The sequence below is a fragment of the Lepidochelys kempii genome, chromosome 1 (assembly GCF_965140285.1).
Source record: "Lepidochelys kempii isolate rLepKem1 chromosome 1, rLepKem1.hap1, whole genome shotgun sequence".
In the NCBI taxonomy this organism is placed as follows: Eukaryota; Metazoa; Chordata; order Testudines; family Cheloniidae; genus Lepidochelys; species Lepidochelys kempii.
Genome location: NC_136380.1, coordinates 140,194,158 through 140,214,666, shown reverse-complemented (window position 1 = coordinate 140,214,666; position 20,509 = coordinate 140,194,158). Strand labels below are relative to the sequence as shown.

Here is a 20,509-nt window from a genome sequence, read left to right as displayed (position 1 = left end):
ACATTCAGAAAGTCCCCCCTACACCTTTTTTTTTTTTTTTTAAATGCTGCTGAAAGGGCTTTTACAGCTCCCTCCCACAGACCTCTTTGAAAATCACCTCCAAACACCACCAGAATAACAAGATTGCTAAGTGAACAATTTACACAGTTATGAAGTATCTTGCTCGTGATGCTGAAACTACACTGACATCAGGAAGAGGAGGAGGAGAGGAGAAATAGCTGTTTTACAAATAGCTGATTTGTAAAACAAATCAAAAGGACAATTGCATTAAGAGGAAAATTATCACCATTTTTTTAAAACATTAAAAAAAACCCAGAAAAGTAAACGGACACTGTGATGAACCAGGAAGATTTCTTAGGGGGTTAATTATAGTATAAGAAAGACCAGGGTCTGTAAGACCTTCAACGATCCCCACTCCTCTCTTCTTTCCTGCACATAGAACTATTGAACAGGACAGGCAATCCCTGTTTTTACTGAGAATACAGAAGTTCTTGGGGAGGAGCTTAACTAGAGCGGAGCAAATAAGCCATTTTTCAGTTCAAGGTTCGAACAGAAAAATCCAGAAAAAACATTTGTTAGATTTGAATAAAAAGATTTTAAACAAAAATTGTCAAATTGAAAAACTTGACAAAAGTGTTCGAAATTGACAGAAATGTTTTGGATTGGCCCAAAACTATTTTTTTTTCTTCCAGTTTTTAATTTCAATCAAAGTAGTTTGGTCAACTTGAATAGATTTTTTTTTACTATTTTTTCATTTCGATTCAGTCTTTTTCAGGTGTTTTTCATTCTGGGTTTTTTTCCTGGTCAAATTTCAGAACAGAGCGCTGTTTTGACATAAAAAGTTGAAACAAAGTGTTTCAACGTGGCAGAAACAAAAAAACTTTACGTTAAAAAATTGGGTTTTTTTAATGGAAATAATATATCAAATTGACTCAAAAGACAAATAGTTTTGGAGCCCCCCAAAATGCAAAGTTAATTGAAAATATTTTGCCTACCTCTACTCAGGACTTTTTAGCCCTGTTTCTATTACCCTAAGTTAAAGGAACATGTTGAGGAAAGCAGCAGCAGAATTCTTTTTACTAGATCCTGGGTTTCCTGGAACATTTGGACAATTGGCCAGGCTGATTTGCAGCTTCTTTGTTCACTATAAGAAACACTCACGAAAAGTAGCTCACGAAAGCTTATGCTCAAATAAATGTGTTAGTCTCTAAGGTGCCACAAGTACTCCTTTTCTTTTTGCGAATACAGACTAACACGGCTGCTACTCTGAAACCTTTGTTCACTGTGCTCACATTCACAGTAGGTCCATTCCGTAAGGCCTTGAGTCAGCAAGAACTTAAGCACTTGCTTAAGAATAGCCCTATCCAGAAAAGCATTTTAAATACCTGCTTAAGTCCCAGTAAAGTCAGGTTCTTAAATGCTTCACTAAATAGGGATGGACTTAGGTATGTGCTTTAAGTTAAACACTAAAGCAGTACAGCCGCGCTTCAGTGTAGACACCACCTACACTGATTGGAGAATCATAGAATCTCAGGGTTTGAAGAGACCTCAGGAGATCATCTAGCCCAACTCCCTGCTCAAAGCAGGACCAATCCCCAATTTTTGGCCCAGATCCCTAAATGGCCCCCTTAAGGATTGAACGCACAACCCTGGGTTTAGCAGGCCAATGCTCAAACCACTGAGCTATCCCTCCCGTCCACCTAGTTAATCCACCTTCCGGAGAGGTGGTAGCTAGGTTGATGGAAGAATTCTTCTGTCAACCTAGCACTGTCTACACTGGAGCCTAGGTTGGCTTAGCTATGCTGCTCGGGGTATGGATTTTTCACACCCTCGAGCGATGTAGCTGGGTCGACCTAACTTTTTAGTACAGCTCAAGCCTAGACATTGATTTGACAAGCGTAGTATTTAAAAAAACCAAAAAAGCAAAACCAAAACAAAACAAAAACCTCTACTGCACATTTTCAGTATGCAAGCACTTATAACATGCATATAGTTAAACTAATTCCCTTTGGTGCAAGGCCTTGTGCTGCCTCTCAATGAGAACTATTTTCATGCCAATCTTGACACTTGCAATCCTCATTTTTTTCAGCTGTAGGCCTGATAAGATTTTTTTTTTATGGGAAGCTTGTATTTTTTAGCCTCTCCTATCGTCAGAGTAGTAGACCTTTTTACACTCAAAAAACAACAAGAAAAAAAAAAGAGTTATCTTTGGGCAGACACCAAGTCTCAAACATTTAGCCCCAAAGATACAACTTTCTCAAAACTATATGACAGTGAAAATTGAGCTTTATCATGAAAGCTTTTTTCTTTTTTTTTTTTTGGACCAAGAATCATAAAACCAGAGGGTTAGAAGGGACTGCAAGGGTCATCTAGTCTAACCCGCTGCCAAGATGCAGGATTTGTTACGTCTAAACCATCCAAGAGAGATGGCTATCCAGCCTCCTTTTGAAAACCTCCAGTGAAGGAGCTTCCATAACCTCCTTAGGCAGTCCTTAAGTATAACTAATATTTGCTTTTAATGCAGGTAGACCACACAGGGAAAATAAGGGGCAATTTATACCCCTTATTCCTCTGTGTGGGCACAAGAAGTGAGCCATGACACCCTATGTAGTTAAAGTGTTTATCAAACCTTTACCTAAGAAAGGTCAATAAACATAGATTTATCTAGGCTGGTTAGGGGAGACATCTCAAACATGGTTCAATCTAATTTACAAGCCACTGAATAGCCAAGCTAACCCATCATCCTAAAAACTTTGGATTCAGTTGGGTTCAGAAAGGGAAACAAAATACATACACCATTAGTGCAGATAACTAGTAGATGATATGAACATCATTAGATTTGCTTCAAGTTAGCCACTTTACTCTTATAAAACCCCACAAGAAAAGCAGATCATTCACAGACTGCACTTATCTATCATAGTGCACTGTGTAGAAAAACGAATTGCAGGACTACCTTATTCCCTGTCTTGGCCCTGGAGCATAGCTCAGATGTACCTTCTCCTTCAAGAAGAGGGCACTGTACATTAGGCACTCTGGGCAGTTTAAGAGAGAAGAACTGCTGTTTCTAATTGTTGCCATTAGAACACTGAACCACTTATGGTTTTTGATGGTTTTATTCTGCTATCAAAGTGCCTTGTATGCATTTTAAATGAAGTAATCAATGGCTGGCTCAGATGAAGGAGAAGTGACCTTTCATATTCTTTTATGACTCAGTAAGGTGAGGACTGCCTCCTTCTTAACACAGCTAGGTTCCAATTTGTTTATGTCTCTTCAGACCTTCTGAACAAATTGATGTTGGTTTAACAGAAGTCAGTTTCAAGCTGTAGTTCCATGTGAAACTTGAACTTCAAAGGCTACTTTTATCCAAGGATCTCAAAACACTTTAAAGATCAAAGGCTAGTCTTTCATTGCCTTATTAGAGCTGGTTGCAAAATGTTTGTAACATAGCCTAATACAAATTTTAATTTGATCATTTTAATTGTTCACATTCTGAATGGTTTTGGTATTCCTTGAATCCTGTGCACTATTCACTTCAGTCATATAGGATGAAATTCAATAAGGACAAATGCAAAGTACTCCACTTAGGAAGGAACAATCAGTTGCACACATAACAAAATGGGAAATGACTGCCTAGGAAGGAGTTCTTCAGAAAGAGATCTGGGGGTCATAGTGAACCACAAGCTGAATATGAGTCAAATGTAAGACGGTTAAAAGAAAAAGCAAACATCATTCAGGAGGGATGTATTAGCAGGGGTGTTGTAAGCAAGACACAAGAAGTAATTCTCCTGCTCTACTCCATGCTGATTAGGCCCCAGCTGGAGTATTGTGTTCAGTTCTGGGTTCAGTTCAGTTTCTTTCATTTCAGGAAAGATGTGGACAAATTGGAGAAAGTCCAGAGAAGAGCAATAAAAACCATTAAAAGTCTAGAAAACATGACCTATGAGGGAAGATGAAAAAAAAAAAGGGTTTGTTTAGTCTGGAGAAGAGAAGACTGAGAGGGGGCATAATAGTTTTCAAGTACATAAAAGGTTGTTACAAAGAGGAGGGTGAACAATTGTTTTCCTTAATCTCTGAGGATAGGATCAGAAGTAATAGGCTTAAATTGCAGAAAGTACAATTTAGGTTGGACATTGGGAAAAAATTCCTGTCAGGGTGGTTAAGAACTGGAATAAATTGCCCAGGGAGGTTGTGGGATCTCCATCACTGGAGATTTTTAAGAGCAGGTTAACCAAACACCTGTCAAGGATGATCTAGATCAGGGATCGGCAACCTTTGGCACGCGGCCCACCAGGGTAAACCCCCTGGCGGGCTGGGCCGGTTTGTTTACCTGCCGCGTCCGCAGGTTCGGCCAATCGCAGCTCTCACTAGCCACGGTTCACTGCTCCAGGCCAATGGGGGCTGTGGGAATCAGTGGCCAGCACATCCCTCGGCCTGCGCCACTTCCCGCAGCCCCTATTGGCCTGGAGCGGCGAACCGCAGCCAGTGGGAGCTGTGATCGGCTGAACCTGCGGACGCAGCAGGTAAACAAACCGGCCCAGCCCACCAGGGGGCTTACTCTGGCGGGCCGCGTGCCAAAGGTTGCCAATCCCTGACCTAGATAATACTTAGTCCTGCCATGATTGCAGGGGACTGGACTAGATGACCTCTCGAGGTCCCTTCCAATTCTATGATTCTACTGAAGTGAAATTACAGTATGTTCCTGTTGTGGTCTTTCCTCCTGAATCTTCTCTGGTTTCCAACCCTCTGCTTCTACACCTTCTTCCTTCATTGGCTGTTCTCCTTAATTTTCAGAATATCTCATTCCTACAGGATCAGAGAAGTAGGATGGCAGAGAGATCCAAGGTACCCCTGGCAAGTCTGTTCCAGCTGAGTTCAGTGATTACAACTATTTTTAAGAAGATAAAATTATCTATAAACATCTGTCCCAAATTTTTAAAATGTCTGCCTAAACATAATCCAGTCATTGTTTTATTAAACCAAAGTATTCGTGCTGGAGTGTCAAAAATCCATATCATATCCACAAGGGCATCTGCAACTCTGGTTAGCTAAAAAAAGTGGAAAAACTCATGTAGCCAGACAGCTTCCTACTGGCCCCACATAAAATGCTCTGTAGTAAAAGTCCAGAAGAAATTACACTAAAAAATGCTCCGTATTTGCCTATTTCAGATGATGCCATAGAGAACACCTCTGTGCTTTGTTACATTTGCCCAGTATTGGTCAATGCATACTCCTTTTTGAGAATTTTCCATTACAAATTAGAAAAATACATAGTTCTAGAGATTGGAGGTGGGCGGGGGGGGCGGGGGGGAGGTTGCAAGCAGGAAGACCACAAGAACAATTTACTAGCTCTTCAAGGAGAGAATGTATAATAGAACACTCTATACATTTTGGGGGCTACTTGTATGTTCGACTGGAATCTCACACAGTTCAACCTACTGTGTATATATTTAACAGAATCAGCATTTATAGGATCAAGTTTTTACTACAGTGTATGGGAAGCTCCAAGCTAAGCTTCAGTCATGTGCATGTAGCTAGGCATCACATGGACAATTCACCTTCTAATGTTTGTTTTTAAACTGGAATTTTCATATTAAACCTTTTTTATCCTTACCTGTATCAGTCTCGTTGAGATGAGTAAAGTGATCCAGCATGAATGTAAAAAAACTGGACAGCTGAATAAGAAAAAAAATACACTGATCAATTCAGGAGATCACACAAACATTAATGGTCTCTCATTTTTCTTTACTCTTTTCCCGCTAATTAGGACATTTAGGTGGAAAGATACAGAGGCACCTTGGATCCGTATCACTAGTTTATGATAACAATGCAACCTTGTCCTCCCGTAAGAGTTGCAACTTTCTCCCTCCTCCTTACTGCAGGCTAGTGGGCTAACGCTGATTCATAAACATACACGAATTAAATTCAACAAATTCCTTTAAAGCTAGTTGATACTATTCATCGTCAGAATAGAATGAACTTTAACTAAGCTTCATTAAACCATGTAAAACATGACCAAAAAGCAGCAGTGCAAGTAGGGGGGGTACAGTACCAGCAAGATATTTATAGCTGGTACGGCGAACCGGAAAGAGGAGGGGCAGAACATGGGGACGCTGGGCGGCCCCACACCGGCAGTTCCTCCATCGCAGCTGTACCGCCCCCAGCCCTTCCACGCAGGGTCTCCTCCATCTGTCCAGGAGCCCTGCCAGAGGACAGGGCTTGGGGGCAGTACAGCTGTGCTGGAGGAGCTGCTGGCGTGGGGCCGCCCGGTGGCCCCACGTTCTGCTCCTTTCACCACTGCGGTTCCGAAGGCTCAGTGGGAGGAGGACAGAACCCCCACCTCACCAGGTAAGGGCGGTGGATCATAGAGAGGGGACAGGGAGAGTATGGGGGCCCTGGACGGGGGGCAGGGCGGGGAGAAGTCATATGGAGGGTCACGTGAGGAGGTCACGTGCCCCCCATACTGGTAAGAAATGGATTCCACTTGCACATTTGCACAAATGGACCACATTTTGAAATCCAGCACTGCCTGTTGAAATACAGTATTGACTATAGTCATTTTTAATGTTTTGTAAGAATTCATTTAAAACACACACGATTAAAAAATGTTAAACGCTTACCAAAAAATTAAACTGTATTTGTAAAGAAAAGTGTGAGAAATGTAGAAAAATGTGGGGGCAAAGAATTTTCCACCTTGTTCTTGTGGTTACGCCAGTGAACACCCCAGAGGCAGATTAAGGTCTCCTGTGGCCCTGGCCCAGAGCAAGTGGGGAGGCCCCAGAGATGGAACGGTGTCCACACCCCACCCTTGCTGCCTGCGGCCCCACCCCATTCCACTCTTCCGTGGCCCCTCCTCCCATTCCCTTTCTGCTACCCCCCCCCCACACACACACACACTGTGTCCCCAGGACTGGAGAAGCTCCATCCCCCCAGCCTCAGCCCTGGGTCCACAGTAGGGAATGAGAGCTACTCCAGCCCTGAGACCCTGGGAGGGAAAGAGAGCTACTCCAGTCCCAGGGCTCCAGCTGGGGTCAGAGTGCTGGGACTTCCCCTGCCCACCCCACGGTTTCTACTAGGGCTCTGGGCTCTGCTGCCCCACAGCAGATTTCTGCTGGGGCACCCATTTTTCCGGAGCCCCCAGTTTGCTGGGGCCCCCAGGTACAGGCCCCGTGGCCCATTGGATAATCTTCCACTGCCACCACTCTCTTTAAAATGTTGATTAGGATGATTATTTATTTGTATTACAGTAGCCCTATTGGGCTAGATGCTGTACAAATAGTGAGAGATAATATCTGCCCTGAGGCACTGACAAACTAGAGTGTGAGAAAGGAAATATTTTACATTATTTTATTGCACTGAGGCACAGAGAAGTTAATTGTCTTGCCCAAGATCACACAGGAAGTCTGTGGCAGAGCCAGGAATTAAATCCAGACCTCCTTAGTCCCAGTTCAGAGCCTTAATTACAAAACCTTTCTCAGTTAACAAACAAATGGATTACAGGCAAAAAGCTATATAAACTTAACTTTTTGGTAAGCATCCAAAACATCCACAGGATTAGACAGGATTTTTTGTAAACATACAAGTAATATAATCCCTCCTGCTTCAGGGCATAAAATAACCACTAACTGGTGGAGGGTTAGGAAGAAACTTCCCCTATAAGCATGTTATTCCATAATTTTAACTACAGAGTTCATGCACCTTCTTTTGAAGCTTCTGATACTGGCCACTGTCAGAGACAGGTTACTGCATTGGATGGAACAGTGGTCCAGTCTGGTATGGCAATTTCCACATTCCCATTTTTAAGCAAATCAGGAAATTGGAGAGACAAAAAATTCAGTTGGGACACAACTGGGAAGTTGCAACCCACACATGCAGTTATCCGTTTTGTTTGTGCAGCTTAGGGATGCATTTTTGGAAAGTGTGGCCTTCATGTTTCACCATAAGAACCCAGAAGTACAGACCTGTAGCTGAGCTTGTTCTTCAGCATATTCAATTGACTGAAAGATGCTAAGAGCATATTGTCGCCTCATCTCCAACCGGGCCATGTAACACCGATACCACCTCTGAATGAGGATAGCTGCTTTAATTGCTGCCAAAACATAAAGCGACAAAAGTACAATGAAACACAGTTACCGTGCAGCTACTGTGAAAACAGAAAGGGGCCAAGTTTCCACACACCCTCCTCCCCAGAGCCCAGCCCAGACACCCACCCCCTCCCCTCCCAGAGCCCAGCTGTGGGGTCCCCCAGAGCCCAGTAATGCCCCCACCACCAGTCCAGACACCCACTCCCCTCTCCCCCAGAGCCCAGGGATCCAGAGGGAGAACAGCCTGATGCTCACTCCCAGGCTTGCATGATGGAATGTCCTGCGCACTGCACAGTTGCCAACTTTCACACGGTAAATAAGCACCCCGACTTTCACAATAAGCCAAAAATAAAGCTAATCCCATTTCAAAACAAGCCAATCCCTAAGAACCCCAACACTCTATGTGACTAGATCACCCCCCAGCGTGCAGTCTGGGACTGTGGTGGGCCTATTGTGCACCCCGACTCTCTCATCCTCTTGCCCCCCCCTTGCCCCTGCTTGCCGGGAGCCAATCTAAAAAAAGAAGCAACAAGCCAAACAAGCTACAAGCCAGAAACTAACCAACAAGCAACTCACAAGCCAATTAAGCCAAAAACAAGCCCAGTTTCTGTGATTTCTCCACTGGGTTGGCATGTCTGGTGCAACGCCCTCCTCCTTCCCTTAGGGTGTGCGAAGAACTGCAGCTGCTGGAAACCCTCCAGCTCCTCCTCCTCTTTCCCCTCCTCCCAGGCAGTGGCTTCTATGTGCGAGTTGGGCTCAGCAGGGTCCAGCGGCCCCCTAGTGGCAGTCACCAGCCCATTTTTGTGGGAGAAAGGAAATTCTGCGCAAAACCCCATTAATTTCTGAAAAAATCTGCATTGCGCAATAGCACAGAATTCCCCCAGGAGTACTAGTGGAGACACATAAGAGTCCTTTTGCCAGTATAGTTTATACCAGTTCCCTGAACAGAATAAAATATACCAGCAAAATGACATTTTTGCTGGAATAACTGCATCTACACTAGGACTATGTACACACTGCAGCTTAGGCTGGCATAAATTGTGTCGCTCAGGGATGTGAATAAGCCACCACCCCGAGCGACCTAAGCACCAATGTGGACAGCGCTCTGTCAGCAGGAGAGCTTCTCATGCTGACAGAGCTACCGCCGCTTGTGGGGGCTGAAGTCATGAAGTCGAAGGAAGAGCTGTCTCCCATCAGCTCAGAGTGTCTGCACTAGCCGTGCTACACCAGTGCAGCTGCCCCGATGCCGCTGCGCTGCTGTGAACTCTGTAGTGTAGCCATAGCCTTGGACTTTTGCCAGCATAGCTATGTTGGTTGGGCAGAGGCTTTTTCCACATACCTAACTGAGGAATGTCTACACAATCAATAGCTTTCCCCATTCTCCTCTCCCCACCCCCTGATCATTAAAGGGACTGCATCGAGTAGTTATTATTATTTATATTGCCATAACACCTAGACTTGGATTTAAACCTGGAGAATGGTCAGTTTAGATGAGCTATTACCAGCAGGAGAGTGAGTTTGTGTGTGTATGGGGGTGGGGGGGATGTGAGAAAACCTTGATCTATGCAGGAAATAGCCCGACTTGATTATGTAAAGAGTTGTCACTTTGGATGGGCTAGCACCAGCAGGAGAGTGAATTTGTGTGGGGGGGTGGAGGGTGAGAAAACCTGGATTTGTGCTGGAAATGGCCCACCTGTTGATCACTTTAGATAAGCTATTACCAGCAGGACAGTGGGGTGGGAGGAGGTATTGTTTCATGATTTCTGTGTGTATATAAAGTCTGCTGCAGTTTCCACGGTAAACATCTGATGAAGTGAGCTGTAGCTCACGAAAGCTCATGCTCAAATAAATTGGTTAGTCTCTAAGGTGCCACAAGTACTCCTTTTCTTTTTGCGAATACAGACTAACACGGCTGTTCCTCTGAAACCAGTCATGGACTGTGATCCCTTTAGGCACTGTACAAATACAAAACAAAAGACAGCCCTGTCCCAAAGAGCTTATAGCCTAGGTAATGTGATGGTTAAAGTTAATGTTACTCTAAATTCTGGTTAAAATGTAACCCTCTTACTAATGGGCTCATCCCATACAGCACCAGACACTGAGTGTTACAAGTATTAAGTGCAGGGTGTTAAACTGGCGAGCAGAAGAAGGAGAGCATTCATTTAAAATATCTGTGCCACTGCGTCACTGTTCCTCATCTGTAAAATGAGCAGAAAAATCCCCCCCTCCCCATGCTCATTCTGTTTTGCAGACTGCAAGCTCTACCTTCAAACAGGGTAGGGACTCTTTCTTACTACACATATGTACAGCACCAAGCACCATGAAGCTTTGCTTCCTGATTGAGTCTTTAAGCACTATTATAATGCAAATAATAATAAAGCTTGTGCAAGGCATGTGAAGGGGAAATCGAGCCATCTCCAGGAGCACTGTGCAAAGGCTAGGCACATTCTAGCTCTATGCCAAGCACCACTGGCATATACCACTGTGTGACATATTTTTTGAACAAGGAAAGTGCCGGCATTAACTTTTAACTGAATTTTTACCCAAGCACCAAAGAGATTTGTCAACCAAACAGACTAACTGACATTAAGCAAGAAATTAAACAAAACACTGTTTTGCAGACTAATCATTCTGTAGTGCAATTATTGAATCTGACCATCATTGAGGTAGCTCTGTTTTATCTCAGTTTCTTTTTAACTACTTGAGTCATTCTGCCTTAACCAATGTTTAAAAGCCAGGAATCCTTTAAAAAAGAGCATTTAAAACAAAATTTAATCTAAGCTACTACTTGACAACAGGAATGGGGGAAAAAGTGCAACCCTTTAATTCTCTTTCATTGTTAACAGAGGATGACAAGGCTAACAAATGACATAGACGCAGCACCTACCTCTCTCTGACTTTTTTGCCCGACTCCCAGTCACAGAAGTGCCACATCCCATGGCTCTAGTACAGACTGTCCATCAATTTAATTTCTCTTCATAGGCAATGGGTTTTTCTCATCCAACCATGTTACAAGCATTTCCTTTATGTTCCACTTATGATGCAATGAACCACCCCAAGCTGATTCACTCCTGTTATTAGCTCTAATGAGGAAGAGGAGCAGAGGAGGTAATAAAAAAGAAAGTGGTTAATAGCATACTATCTACCGTGCAACTCAGCAGAGATCATTAAAGCTCGTTATGAAATACTGTACGTCATGTGATGTGGAAACTGAACCTCACAAACAGTGTAGGGTTATTTTCCAGAACTCAGCAGCAGTAGCCGCCTATTGCTGTTGCCTGCGTTTGGGTCAGATGAACATCTATGAATAAAGTTTCCTCTTCTGAACAAAATGCTACATACTGGCTGAAAAGCAATATCTACCAGTGAGCTATTGAAAGCTTTCCTACCAGTGACAGGAAACTACAGAGAAATTACTTTTGCTATTGTGATTTGAAAAGTAGTGCATCAGAACTTAAAGCATTTAAAATTAAATGGAAATGATACTACAACTATTAAACCAAGAAAATACATTTTAAGATGACTCACCTTACCATTTACCAGTACACTGCACTTAATCCCTCATCGCACCATAATGCTGTTTACCAGTTCTTCTGAGTACAGAAGAAGCTCTTAAATGTACACTTAGTTAAAATCATATCTCAAATTCACTTGAACACAATATAAGGTGACCCCTTGAAAAGTTTTAGCAGCAGATATAATGCTGTAGTGAGGTGTCTCATAATAAGAATTCACCTATTTTTACTAAATGTACCACAGCACATTTACTATGAATCATGATAAACAAAACCAAAGTAATTTTGTCAAATAAATGAACAAAGTACATTTTATAATGCAGTCTTCTGGGTTTTTCTTTGTGTTTGTTCACCGACTCACTAACTCACATCATTCACAAATTTGCAACGTGTCTCCTAGTCAATGAGTTCAAATTAGTGAATTTCACTGTAAAATAAATGTGGTGACATTTTTTGAGCACTACACAATTCTATAGAGCCTTATGATTGTTGGGGTTTATTTTAGCCTGAACACCTTATCTGATCATACTTTTACTTCTCCTTCCTTTGGTTGTGTATGAGTCTGTAGCATAGACTGCATAGCTAAATTATTGTGCCCATTATATTGAATATCCTTTCAAAAGGTTTCAAAACAAAAAGCAAAACACCCTCTCCAGCCAACCTAAATGTGACTACATAAATAATAGAATGAATGCTTGACTAGTGCTCTTTTGCTTCTATTTTACTGTTATGATAAACAAGATAAAAGGCATGAAGAGGCAGATAAAGGCAAAAATGTTATACCAACTAGTGCAGTCTATAAAGTTACTGTATTTGCAAGACCATAAAGTAGGACACTACTGTTGCAACATTTTTTATAGTCCCAAAATACGCCTACAAAAGACAAAAGTATGCTTTAAAAATCTACGCCAGTGTTGCGACTGCCGAGCTTCTGAAGGCAGTGACATGAAACATACTTCACAGAGCAGAGGGTTTTTTCTCGTAACTCCAGTGTTCTGAATGAGTTTATCGTGAAACACTGAACAAGTGATGTTAACATTCACTTTGAGGAAAACAACAGCTTTAATGCCTGCACTCATGCAGCTTCTCTCTTTGCTCCACTCAGTGTTCACAGCACTGAACACCACCTCCTAACGTGCCTTCCTAGGATTTTCACAGGTCATTAGGGGTCCAACTGACACAGCCAATCACATCTAAGTCCTGTTTTTCGAATTAGATGTCAATATCAAGGATATCACAACCCAGCCTCCATCTTGGACAGACCACAATCTCACTAAGGCGGTAATCTGAGCACTCCCAGCTCCCAGGTATCAAGAAAGACCGGTACAACCATGATGGCTCTTCAACTCCATCAAACTGCTAAAGGAGTGCAACACTCCGCCCACAGGACAAGTTGTTAAGGATGTTGTGAATCATCATAATTGTATACTAGCCTCAAACATTGACATATTCTCCCCCAAATGGCCCATTCCTTCCCATTGCCTCTTTGGTTTTCAGACACCTCTGTGCCAGATGAAAGAGAGCGAGGCAGAAACCTGAGCACCAATAATGGAAAATGAAGGCTGAAACATATAGGTTGAAACACAGAATTTTTCCAGGCCTACCCTGATCCTGGACATGGTCTTCCTACCAGCCTCCACTAAAGCTGCCAAATCCAACCTGAAGGAGCTGCTTCATCCATTCTGAATGCTTACTCCCTGCATCCGAGCTGAGCAGCAAGCACTGCGAAGGACCATCATTCTATTTTGCTGAAAAGTTCACGCACAAGCACTTTCAGGAAGTTTCTTAAACAGCATGGATCCACTTGGCCAATTTACAGCCCACCTGCATTCCAAGAGTTCAGTACATTCACTCACTGAGAAGTACTGGACACCCTAAAGAGTCTTGACCCAAGACCTGTGAATCCAACTTATGCCCTTTCTGACTGGTGTAAGATAGGCATGAGTAACTGGTGCCATTCCTGACTGAAATAGCCAATGCCATCTTCAGGAAAAGAACTGTCTCTTCCTCCTTCAAACATGCAAAAATCTGAATGATCCTGAACTAACCCACTCTGGATACTCCAGTTCTTACTAATTATCACCAGCGTCAAACCTTCTGTTCCTGAGCAAGCTCAGAGAAACTAGTCAAAGGCCAACTGCAAGCTTATCTAATTGAATCTAATATTCTAGACCCAGCAGAATCTGGACTCAGGCCAGGGCATGGAAGGGAAAACTTTTAGATGATCATCTGCTGCCAGTGGGTGGTGACATCCATTCTCATCCTCCCGGATGTCTCTGCAACATTCAAATCTTTCAACCATTAGATATTCCTGCCTCAGCTGAGAGGGAAATACTGGTTTGAGTATACTAAAATGGTTTGAGTTCTCTTTGTAGGGATACACCCAAAGAATAGCAATGGAAGACTGCACCTGAATCCCTAGGCTACTCACCTGTGGAGTTCCACAAAGATCATTTCTCTTTCTCTAGTCCTACTCAATGTTTACATGAAGCTGCTAGGTGAAATAGAAAGACCACTTGGACTCAAATGCCACCAATATGCAGATCATCACAGCTCTACTTGTTCTTCACCACCACCACCAAGCTGGCTTAGTGCTTTGATATCAGCTCATGGATGAAGAACAGCTGATGAAAGCTGAACCCAAGCAAGACATGGGTGGGCAGAGGAAAGCATTTTGAAGAGTTTGCCACTAGACTATATTGTAGTCTCCATTGGTTGAAGGTACACACCCACAATCAGTGAATTCAGTCTGTAGTTTAGGAGTGGGGAAGTGGGATACCGAGAGGAAGCACGAGCAGGAGCGCGTGAGAGGGGAGGGCTCCTGCCTCATACTGAGAAAGAGGGGCGATCAGCAGGTTCTCAAGTGCCTATACACAAATGCATGAAGCTTGGGAGCTTTGACTCCCTCGGGGAACTGATGGGTAAGATCCCCTGGGAGAATAACATGAGGGGGAAAGGAGTCCAGGAGAGTTGGCTGTATTTTAAAGAATCCTTATTGAGGTTACAGGGACAAACCATCCCGATGTGTAGAAAGAATAGTAAATATGGCAGGCGACCAGCTTGGCTTAACAGTGAAATCCTTGCTGATCTTAAATACAAAAAAGAAGCTTACAAGAAGTGGAAGATTGGACAAATGACCAGGGAAGTATAAAAATATTGCTCGGGCATGCAGGAGTGAAATCAGGAAGGCCAAATCACACCTGGAGTTGCAGCTAGCAAGAGATATTAAGAGTAACAAGAAGGGTTTCTTCAGATATGTTAGCAACAAGAAGAAAGTCAAGGAAAGTGTGGGCCCCTTACTGAAGGAGGGAGGCAACCTAGTGACAGAGGATGTGGAAAAAGCTAATGTACTCAATGCTTTTTTTGCCTCTGTCTTCACGAACAAGGTCAGCTCCCAGACTACTGCACTGGGCAGCACAGCATGGGGAGGAGGAGACCAGTCCTCTGTTGAGAAAGAAGTGGTTTGAAGCTTTGAGCAGGGGGTTGGACTAGATGACCTTCTGAGGTCCCTTCCAACCCTGATATTCTATGATTCTATGTGGCTGGATGGTGATGATTCTATGATTCTATGAGTGCTTCTGGATTCCTTGCTGATGCTAAGCTCTCACATAGCAACATCCCCGAGTAATGCTTCTCATCATCTCTAGTTGGTTAGGAGACTCCATCCCATCTTGGTGAAGGATGATCTGGCCTAGGGTTATTCACACCTTTGTCTCCTCTTGACTGGACTACAACAGTGCAATATTCCAGGTAATGAATCCTTCATCACTTACAAAACCCCAGCTGATACAGAACACTGCAGCACTTCTCTGCAACAAAGGCTACTGGGAGCACATCTAATCTGTGTTCCACTCTCTAATGTGGATTCCCATAGAATATCAAGTCAAGTTCAAGGTTTTGATCCTTATTTTCAAGGTGCTCAATGGCCTGGGCCCAGGGTATCTAAAAGATTGCCTAATGTTCCAAAATGAAGATTGGTCAACAACTCCACTCCTCTGGCACAATAGAACACTCTACAATAAGGGTAAAGTTTGTTTGTGCAGGAGACAACTTTCCCTGAGACGGGTCTGAAACTCCCCCGTGAGCGAGCTCCCCTAGGAACTAAGGATTATCACAAACCTCACCACCTTCCACTCCGAAGAAGTGCACCTGGCACTTGATCTGCCTTTAAAGCAGTGAGTACATTAAAAAAAAATCCCCACAACACAAAATCTTACCAACTCTGTACATATAGTTATTCCACCAGGGGGGAAAATGAGAGAGAACAAGCCACATATGACACTTTAGTCACAACACTTAACAGGCCGCTGGAAGGTGCTCAGATACCATGGTGATGAAGTAGCAACCTATTTAGAACAGAAAAGGAGTTCCACTGGACTATTTACTCCTGATAAATACTGAGCAAATATTACCAGTGTAGCAATGTGTCTTAAACAAACAAACAAAAACAAAAAAAATAATAAAAACTTAACAATTTTACTGACGAAATGAAAAACTAGGGCTTTCCTGTTTCAAAAGGAGTTTCTAGGATACCAGTAAATCATATGAAAAAGCAGGACATAGGGTAGTTAGCATTCTAGCTGCTGTTTTTAAAGAAAACATGCTTTCATAAGGCAGACAATAGAACAACTTTTGGGTCAATGAGGGTAAGCAGGTTTCCTGGGGAATCTCTGGGGAGGGGTTAATGCAAAGTGCACAACCCCAGTTATGCAAAACCCCAGACTTTTGAAGCTATGTCCTGAGGAAAGGGCCACTGACTAGGTGATTATCTGTTCCCAGAGCCTGGAGATACACTCTAGGCCTGAGCTCTATAAAGAAACAGCTGAACTGTCCAATCAGGATGTGGAAAGACTGACACCTACCAAAGTCCTATATTGGAGTTGGTGTGGCCTCTGGTAAGCATCTAACATGCAAGTAGGTTCTTTTATTGATTTTTTATGTTGTCTCTGTAATGGTTTTACCCTAAGAATAAATGCAGTTTTCTTTGTGAAGGCTGGCTGGTAACCGGTATACACTGTTGAAGTGTTTACACCAAAACTAAAGCACCCAAACTAGTGGGCACATTTGAAAACTCATGTTTGACTTTTAATGAAATTAGATGGCAAGGCTTTTAAGGCAGGGAGTGCACCTGTTTTATAAAAAACAGCATATATTCGCAGCACTATATTAGTTATGATATAAGCTGATGAGCCCACGGGCTGCCAGATATAAGACAGAGCAGGCCTGAGGATCCAAAAGCCATACAAATGAAAGCCACTAGCCTCTTTCTTACCTCTCACTCTTCCCCTGTCGCCAGGGCTTAATTTTTGCCAGGGCTTAGCCCTGGCATCTCTAGGCTTGGCAGTTCATAGCCCCAGCACCTCTGGGCTTGATGTGTCAGTTATGAAAATAAAAAAAAATTGCTTGAGCCCCAGCACCTCTTTCATTACAAATTAAGCACTGCCTATCACTGTTGCCCTGCGTGTTCCTTCTGTTTCTTCCTCACTTTCATAAATGAAGATTGAAGAGTTGTATTGGTTTTTATGAGGACAGGATCCCTGCTGGGATGCAGCTTAATTTATGCTACATTGTACTTCCCCTGCAGGTTGTTTCAGTGGGCATTCCCGTTGTGCAAGTCCTCTCCTTTCTCTCTCCCATTCCTATCTGTATTTCTATTACAGGGTATTTATGACGTCCTTCAATAACATTTGTTAGAAAAACATTTGTGGTTTGATGAATTATGAGAGGGAGACGGATTTTCTAGGAGCATCTGAGGGTGTACATTTCTCATTAGAGGTCTGGCTTTGGCACTGCTTATATTTTGATTCATTAAACATTCCACCAGTGCTTGTGGAAGACTACTTCAGTTAGAGTTTTTTCCGTGGAATTGAGGACTAGTGTACACATAAATGATAGGCTTGATCTTGATAGGATAAAATTTATAACATCTGGAAACCTTTCCTGAAATCTGTTCTGAGAGAGGCTAAATAAGACACTGGAGATTCAGGATATTATCTGTCTAGGTACTTACAGTATATGGCCCTCATCACTGTTGTACCTTAACCCCTGAAAAATACCTGTTTATCAAGGAAATTATACCACGTCCAACACTGTGACATTTCAGCACTTCTGTGAGTATAGCACCTCTTGTTGAGACCCTTGTAGATGATATTGTTTATTGACATATTGTTTATTATCAAACCATACTACTAAGTGATATTTACTGGAGCCTGGTGGGATAGACATGGTGAAATTAGGAGTAATTTTATTTTATTTTTCTTAGGGGTTGGAATAAAATGAAATCCTAGTGGTTCACTGAAAGAAAATCATCACTATAATCCTTTGTGTTGCACAGTGTTAATTTACTCAAATTTTTCTATGTAACTATGATTAAGCCTTCTGGCTCTGTAACATTACCTCTTTTTATTGTTTTGTATAGTATTTGCATCCACTATACTAGTCAGTGGCTATTTCATCTAGTGGTATGCGGTGCCAAAACCTGGGATTAGACCAACCATGAACTTCAGGAGGATCTGGATCCAAACTTCAGGCTCCAGGACCCATCTCTTGCACATCTTATGCATGTAACCCACTTGTTATGAATAAGTAATTTTAAAAAGCATTTAACATTTTTTAAACAGAACATTTAAAAATAGTTAAGAAAATGCATTGGGTGATGGGATATTCATAAGAGAAACCTCTCATGTGTCCACTATAGATGCTATTGCCCTTGGAGAAACCTACACATATTGCCATAGTTTAAGAGAAGAATACTATTATTACCTGATTCATGGTCCATTTTGATCAATTTCACAGTCATGGGATTTAAAAAATTGTAAATGTCATGATTTCAGCTATTTAAATCTGAAATTTCATGGTGTTGTAACTGTAGGGGTCCTGACCCAAAAAGGATTGGGGGTGGGTGGGTGTTGCAAGGTTATTGTAGGGGGGTTTGCAGTACTGCTACTCTTACTTCTGTGTTGCTGCTGGAGGCAGCGCTGCCTGCAGAGCTGGGCCCTCAGTCAGCCACCCCCACTCTTTTGATGCCCAGCTCTGAAGGCAGCAGCGCAGAAGGATGGCATGGTATGGTATGGCATTGCCACCCTTACCTGTGCGCTGCTGTTGGCGGAGTGCTGCCTTCAGAGCTGGGTGCCCAGCCAGCAGCTGCCGCGCTCTGACTGCCCAGCTCTGAAGGCAGCGCAGAAGTAAGGGTGGCAACACTGTGACCTCCCTAAAAAACCTTGCAACCCTCCTGAAACTCCCTTTTGGGTCAGAGCACCCAATTTGAGAAACACTACTTTCCCATTAGACCAGATTTCACAGGGGGAGACCAGATTTCCCGGTCCATGACACGTTTTTCATGGTCTTGAATTTGGTAGAGCCCTATCTATAATCAATATTGAAGAAAACCTGCAATAAGTCATTTATGGCTTGATTCTGCATATTGTTAAACACACTCAAATTCCCTTTGGTTTAATGGAAGTTGAAGGTGCTCAGAACTTCAGAAGACTACATCCTTAAAATCAACAGTGATGTACCTGAGAACGATAACTTTTAAGCTAAGAAGAAGAGGATGTAAACAATAGCTTATGAAGAGAAATAAGTATTTTATCTACTGATTCTTTATCTGATAAGGTATACAAGACATGATTAGCATCTCTATTTAAGTGATTTGCAGTGACTATATATGTGAATGGAAGAAATCAAATACCGGTACTTTCTGTTCAATATATTGTAAATAAAAATAAATATTTCATGTAACAGCCAGTTAATTTCTTGAGCCTGTTTAGGGATAGGAAGCTAGGGTCAATATTGAATTGACTGAACTGTTTCTGTGCATTGCTATGGGTGATGCATCTCAAAGACCAGGCCAGGAACCAATCAAGAACAAATGTAGTAAGCTATCTGAAAGCCAATAAAGTCAACTCCAAATTCCTATGGATTGTGGAAAGTATAGTATTTTTGCTAACAAAAAACTAAGTGTAATATGTTCCAAAACTTCAGATCACAAAGCACTCTGTTCTCATCTACTCAGAACTTCTGGATAGCTGGTCCAATCAATTTTAAACTTTTTAAGATGAACCATTCTGATTTTTATCACAGCAGTAAGCAAAATAATCTATATTACCATACACATCCTGTCATTCACTGCACAAAGCTGTGATACAGTTAATTTCCTTTTTTTAAAAGTGAATTAAAAGTGATCTTAACCCCTTCCCCTCAAAGAAATTACCTGTTTTCTTCTGCTGCAGCAATGCAGAGGGCTTCCACAAAAGTGTCTTCAGGAGAATAAAAAAGCAGTCTCTTTTTGGAACCAGACGACATGACAGGGGTGCAGATCTGAAGGAGAATAGGTACTCTGGTTCCCTTTAGGGCTCTGAGGCTCACAGACTGCAATACTGGTGCCCTCCTTGCACTTACACAGCTTCCTGTGAGGAAATCTTTTAAGCACCGCTTAAAAAATGAATACAATAACACAAAGAGCTGCTTTCCATCTTCCAGCTTATTATGGGACCACAGGGCTGCAGACACAGAGCTAAACTGCATGGATGCTGTTGTTGGAGCTGTGTTGTCACTATGCTCCCTGAATCTCAAACGGAGAAAGGATGTGCCGAAGTTATCTGCTTCAAATCTGAAGTCACATGATCACTTTCCAGAACAGCCATTGCACAGTGACTATGAAACAACAATTTGCATCTGAGCAGCACTAGTACACAAAATATAACAGGGCGCTTAGGTCCTCCTGTGCCGTGAGCACCAATGTAAGGTCCCAGCTAGAGACACAGACTGCTAACTGCATTTAGCAGTATACCATTGTGTCTATCAGTTAGTGCTGGAATATTTTAGAAAACAATTATACTTTGTTATTGTGAGGCACTCAACAACTATGTTGAGGAACTTCATAGAAATGCCTATAAACTAAATACATTCAGT

At 42.5% G+C, this 20,509-nt stretch overlaps 1 protein-coding gene across 1 annotated transcript in view; it reads right to left on the bottom strand.

The window, feature by feature from the left end:
- PPEF1 (protein phosphatase with EF-hand domain 1) overlaps positions 1 to 20,154 on the bottom strand; it is a 56,713-nt gene extending 36,559 nt beyond the window's left edge. Inside the window, exons 1-4 of the mRNA XM_073328038.1 lie at positions 19,809 to 20,154; positions 10,969 to 11,164; positions 7,959 to 8,086; positions 5,612 to 5,672 (exon numbers count right to left, since the gene is read on the bottom strand). Of these exons, the coding sequence (XP_073184139.1) occupies positions 5,612 to 5,672; positions 7,959 to 8,086; positions 10,969 to 11,020 (241 nt within the window). The 5' untranslated portion in view covers positions 11,021 to 11,164; positions 19,809 to 20,154. The remainder of the gene's footprint in view (positions 1 to 5,611; positions 5,673 to 7,958; positions 8,087 to 10,968; positions 11,165 to 19,808) is intronic.
- Positions 20,155 to 20,509: the final 355 nt, after the last annotated feature.